At 40.8% G+C, this 6,000-nt stretch overlaps 1 protein-coding gene across 1 annotated transcript in view; it reads left to right on the top strand.

Annotated features, from left to right (window-relative positions):
• The window catches only part of nedd4a (NEDD4 E3 ubiquitin protein ligase a), a 29,445-nt gene continuing 23,445 nt past the window's right edge, over nt 1-6,000 (top strand). The window contains exons 1-5 of the mRNA XM_072380512.1: nt 1-272; nt 1,489-1,562; nt 2,823-2,901; nt 2,997-3,035; nt 3,261-3,314. Of these exons, the coding sequence (XP_072236613.1) occupies nt 228-272; nt 1,489-1,562; nt 2,823-2,901; nt 2,997-3,035; nt 3,261-3,314 (291 nt within the window). The 5' untranslated portion in view covers nt 1-227. The remainder of the gene's footprint in view (nt 273-1,488; nt 1,563-2,822; nt 2,902-2,996; nt 3,036-3,260; nt 3,315-6,000) is intronic.

Below are 6,000 nucleotides of genomic sequence, written 5' to 3'. Positions count from 1 at the left end.
AGGAGGAGGAGGATGGGCAATGCCAGTGACGACGGTGCCACAGCAAGCCACTCGGTCAGGTTCACGGTATCTGTGAGCGTAAACACACACGCGCGCGCGCGCACGGTATCAGACGGAGGAAACAGAGGCGAAGGAGCAACTGAACACCTGAGGAGTGACTGCTGTCCGCATACACCGCTGTCCTCATCTGCTCGTCGCTCTCTAGGAAGAAGAAGGACGAGGACATTATGGCTGCAGTTTCTTCACAAATCCGAGGACTTCAAGCTGATGAGGTAAACTTACACATTTGTTAACGAGGCTGCTCACGTGACCGGTCGTTAGCCAGCTAGCTAACTAGTTAATGCTCAGTACAGAAAACTAGACGCAGATCGATCTGAATGTCCGCTTTGACAGATAACTCACTATCTGGTTTACCTGCGATTCGGGGAGTTTAGTCCCAACTACATCGATGTGTTACGTATCCCCAGAAAATCGATACAAGTGATCATCTGTAACTACTTTGCAGCTAGCTGCACTTCGTCAAACAGGAAACCAGCTGGGCTGTCAACGCCTCTGCCGTCAACACAAACTTACACCAGACTGAGATTTGTATAGCTACTGTTTTGCCAGTGGCCAGGGGCCCCCGGCGACGAGGCACACACATACACTGAGGCCCCTTGAAGTTACAAAACAATGGGACTGGTTGCGAAATCTGACGATGATTCACAACTTCGCAGGAAAACCAGGAGCGAGGCAGTGGTTATGGTGGAAATGCACGGAGGAGCCTTGCGCTGTCGGGATGTTACATCATCTGCACACTAAACAGCGATCGCGTTCAGACTGTGCACGACATGCACGAGATGGGAGTCATGATACAGCAACAGCTGTCTGAGCCCTCACGAGTTTGATATTCATATCTACCGTCCACCTGTATGAAACAAACCTGGACGCCTGTTTGTGCGCCTGCTCTGCCACAACAACACAGTTAATATGAAATATTGTTCACCAGTAATGAAAATGTCAGGTTTATAGGTAGGGTTATAAATCCTTTTATTACATAGATATTCAATGTGAGGATCATAGTCATTACAATTGGGTTTAACTAGTAAATTATGCCAGTTAAATGTTGATTTTACTGGTATTCAAACAGTGGGTCACAGTCTTTATGTCCCACTCGAAGTTATCGACTTTGGTCCTTTTTTTTATTTGGCTGAAAACCAAAATGTGCCCCGACTGAAATGCATCTGGTTGAGTATTTGAACTTTAGTACCCTGAGATAAGCAGCAGCTGCTGCTGTTAAACCAAAGCAGACAAAGTAGAAACAAACGAGTGGAAACTAGTAGTGATAGAAATATGGTGTTTTTGTGCTAGTTTGATCCAGCTCTTCACCGTCAAATCAAATGATTACGATCAGGTAATTTTATGACAAAGTGTGGCCAGACTGCTTTGAATAAGCACTCCTCTCAATTAAATTGTCATTATTACATTAATTATTCATTGTTTATTCAGGATGGATCCAGAATCCTGAAAGTGAAAGTCGTCGCTGGTATTGGGCTGGCCAAAAAAGATATTCTTGGAGCCAGGTAAGTAACAGAGATGCTTAACCTACCTGTTCGATACTTGAGTAAATGATTCTAACATCCTCAGATGTCACATTTAGTCTTATTAACAGTCCTAAACCCTCAGAGAGATGTTTTACTGCCACACAACACAAAAAAAGGCACGTATTATTGAAGCTATGACATAAAGCTTAGTGATTTGGCTAAATGGTTTTCAGATTTTTAGTGGTCCAACAACTAAGTGACTAATCAGATCGACATTTCAGCTCTTTGTCAACAAATCAGTCACCTGGTCAATTATTTTACAATTAGTAAATTGATAATTGGTTTCTAGTGTCAGTGTTAAAATAGACAATTTCATCTAACCAGCATCCACAACCCGCGTCCCTTTCATTTACAATGATATTTTTTGAGATATGAACACTTTACTTGATTATTTACTTAAATAAATGGCTAATAATCAAATTAGTTTCCAGTCATCTTTTTCACCAAATGTTATGTTTCTACTTTTTTTCTTCCAAACTCGCAAGCCATCATCCTCACATCGGTATGTGTTGATGGTGTTTACCTGTCACTGTTTTCTTCGTCAGTGGTTTAGTTAATCTTCTGTAGTCCACCGTTCTCTGAAAGGCCACTGAGGGACTTTGTTGTTAAAAAGAGAAGCCTCCGTTAAACCTCCGTTTTCTCCACATTAAGTTTGATAATAACGTCCGGGACATCCAGACAAACAAATCTGTGACGCTGGTTCACCCCCGAGAGAAGGCAGTAGCAACACGAGTTGCACATTCCACTTTTTTAACGTGTCACTTTCTCCATACTTATATTTCTGTCTGCTTTTAGCTTTCTTTGAAATCCAAACTTCTCCAAAACCTTTAGTTCCAGTAAGAAATGTTGATTTTTATTTTAGTGTGTTTGTTGCTCAGGGACTTATCTTGCCTTTAAATCTACTGCATGTCAATGTAATATGTTGTTTGTGACAAAACACAGTAATCATTAGGGCTGGGTAATGAATAAAGTAATGGCAATGATGGTCACGGTTTTTATGAACAGTCAGTGTCTCAGATCATTATGAAAATGGAATTGCAGCCATTACGCGAGCAGCCGGAACTGTTATGTCGGTGTTTTTGTGCTCCGAGTCCTGATAAGATCAAACATTAATGTTTCCTTTGCCAAAGCTCAGAGATAAGGCCGACGCTGGTGACAGAAGAGCGTCATTTAGACTTTAAAATGAATGTCTATAAACTTGACTCTTGCGCTCTCTCTGCTCTGCTCTCTGTGGCGCAGTGATCCATACACAAGACTGTCTCTCTATGATCCTGTTAATGGAGAAATCACCAGTCTGCAGACTAAGACGATTAAAAAGGTGAGTAGATGCACTCCTGCAGTTTCAGTTACACTTGCTCCATTTGTGGACTCGATGGATATGTGACGTGTTCTTATTTATTTTCCGTCATTAAGACTCTGGATCCAAAATGGAACGAAGAATTCTTTTTCAGAGTAAGTAAGACTTTAGATAATTCAACATTAGTCACGATTTCATCATGCAGTTATGTATCTGTTGTGCCTACATGGATGTATTAGGAATATACATGTATTCAAGGCCTGCTTCACTTAATTTTTCAATACAAATGTCAGCTTTGTCAAGCAGGGCTCATGTTTACAGCACTTCCACCAGGCGATTTTTCACAGTTTTCACATAACAATCCGCTGTGTGTATTTCAGGTGGACCCCAGCAAGCATCGCCTGTTGTTGGAAGTGTTTGATGAGAACCGACTGGTGAGCCACTGAGTTTTCTTCAACTTTTATATGATTTGTTGATAGGTTTGAAAAATGACCCCCCCCCCCCCCCCCCCCCCCCCAACTTTTTCTCATCTATTACCGTTGCTCTTGTTTATCTCTTTACAAGATGCAAATATAAAGGTTTTATGAGGAGTTTCAGCAAATACTAAGTAAGGGGCTTCAGAAGAGTAGCATCCAGCCTGAGCAGGTGGCTCCATTGTTTGTTATGTGAGAAGAGGAGAGGATGAAATGATTAACAGGACCTTATCCATGGTCTTCATTTTCAACAGATTGCAACCTGGAAAGCAGACGCACCTCCTCCCCTCTACCTGAGTGTAGTTTCATACGATGGTCATCAGTGATATGTTTACATTTTAAGATAACAGGAAATGTAGTACACAGGGACCAAAGAACGGCTAACTGTATTTTTTTATTGTATTTACCGGACTAAATGGCAGCATATTAGTGTAAGCGAGTCACTTAAAGATCCATCGGCTTTCGTACATTTTGATCAACTAGATAACACTTGAAAGCTGGCCCGTAAGCCTAAAATGATGACATCGGTTTTGTTCAGGAAACAATGTAAAATCCTCAGACGAGGCTAATCGCTGCGGTTCTGAATAGCTTGTTCAGCTCTGTTTCCTGTTGTGAAAACTCAAATATAAATGTTAACAATCCTCCAAAGCTCTTTGCCAGTTCACGTCACTCCTGTAGATGTGCAGTGCAGACTTTACTGGAGAAGAAAAAACAAACGAGAGACTGGCTTTCTGCCTGTAATTGCTCTAAAGAGGATTCTTTGCTACGTAAGAGATGGCGACCGCAGTTCTGGTGTTGTATTTTTGTTTTTAAAAGCTCTCTGGTGGAGGTAATTGTGCTGTCGAATGTTTTTTTTAAATGTCTGATAAGTGGATAAAGTATTGGGAATTGCTTCCGTCTTTGTGTTTGAAGAACAGGATTAATGTCTGCTTTAAGTGGAGATTGAAACGAATTAGCATTTTTTTTTTTTTTTTTATATAAACCTGCTTTATATACTACAAGAGACAATGAAAACAAAACAAGGGAATGTGTTATATTTCTGTAGATGCGGGTATCCACTAGTCAGTGTAAGGTTGACTTTGGTTTGTCTTCCTGTCAAAAATGCAGGGGCCCTTATTTTCCCACAACATGTGTGATATTATTGGAAACCAAAGATACCTTATTAGTCTGTGCTGTAAATAAAGGCAAATCTGGCTGGCTTAAGGGCATCCTAACGTCTGTGTAGATGAAGATTGAGAGTCATGTATCACTTACTGTGATGGAGCTAAATAGTTTCTGTAAGCAGCTGCAAGTGGTTGGGGAAGAACTGATGTTTTTAATTGTGTGATTAAGTTTGATTTCAGTGTCTAATATTCTGTTGCCTTTTAATGTTATGGGTTTCAGGAGTACTTGGTTGTTGCAGGATATCAGTTGAGCTGCGGCCTCTTTCTCAGGTCCTGAGACACATGAACAGCCAGGGTTGAGAAACAGCACCACACATGCTGCTAACTGCATCTGTATCTGAGCAGCTGCACAGTTCTGACTTCGACCAAGGCAAATATCACCTTTGCATACAGGCACATGTTGATTTTGAAATACACTGACTACACTAACCAGTATATTATTTTCTTAATGAGCCTTTTAGCCATGATGCAACTAGAAGTTGTGGCGATTAAACCAGAACTGACTCATTTAACAAAAAACATAATTGCTTGAGGAAAATTCAAGCAAAGACACAGCCAGTGCGGTGACTAAAGCAGCCAAGCTTTGGCATATTTGATCAAATGTATTTGTATTAGTGTTTAGGTAATAGTAATATATCCTACATTAGAAATGTAGCCCAATCAAGACTAAGGCTGTGTTCACCAACCTGTCTTTCAGGTAAAGTCTGTTGAGTAATTACTGAGTTGCAGCAAATTCGGCTCCTATAAGAGCAAGTCGGAGCACAGCAATTTCTAACCAATCAGTTTTTAAAAGCCAGTCATGTGCACACACAAACACACACACAGTATGACATTTGTAAGAGGTAATACTCTTATTAATACTCTGCTGGGAAAACAACATCATGTGACTATTTCTTTCCCCTCCTTCAAAGCTTATATGGTTCTTATTGTTGTAAGTCCCTCGTCGAGCTTTGCTTCTTTGTCTTTTTGTAACAGTTGTTGCACAATATCTGCGTCTGACATACATACAGTCAATCATTATTCATTTCTGTTTCCATGTGCAATTGTTTGTAGATTGGCGGAATGTCGCTACGTCACAAGTTTGCTGTCACATGTTAAAATAAAACTAGGGTGGGACTGACTCACATCTGCCTCATCATGTTCCAGGTAGATTTTGTAGTGCTTCAGAGGGTGTGTCCGGGCTGTGAACGGGTTTTTGTGGAAGTGCACGTCACTGTTTATCTGAAAGATTGAGAACAGGGCCAAAAAGTATTGGAGACATTTCCTGTTTAGTCTTGTTGGCGGCACGATGAAAGAATGAAACTCTCCCTTTTTCTGGGCCATAGGCATGTTATTTAGATGCTTATTGTTCCCTTGACAATGAGTAATGACAATTTCTATAACCTAACATTGGATTTTTCAAACAGTGCCATTATAAGATACCTCTGATCCTCATCTAGTTTTATGGTATGGCGACTCATTAATACTCGTGATCCACTCAAGAG

This window comes from Leuresthes tenuis, unplaced genomic scaffold, assembly GCF_036924035.1.
Source record: "Leuresthes tenuis unplaced genomic scaffold, fLeuTen1.0.hap1 SCAF_2, whole genome shotgun sequence".
Taxonomy (NCBI): Eukaryota; Metazoa; Chordata; class Actinopteri; order Atheriniformes; family Atherinopsidae; genus Leuresthes; species Leuresthes tenuis.
This window is presented reverse-complemented; position numbering and strand designations above follow the sequence as displayed.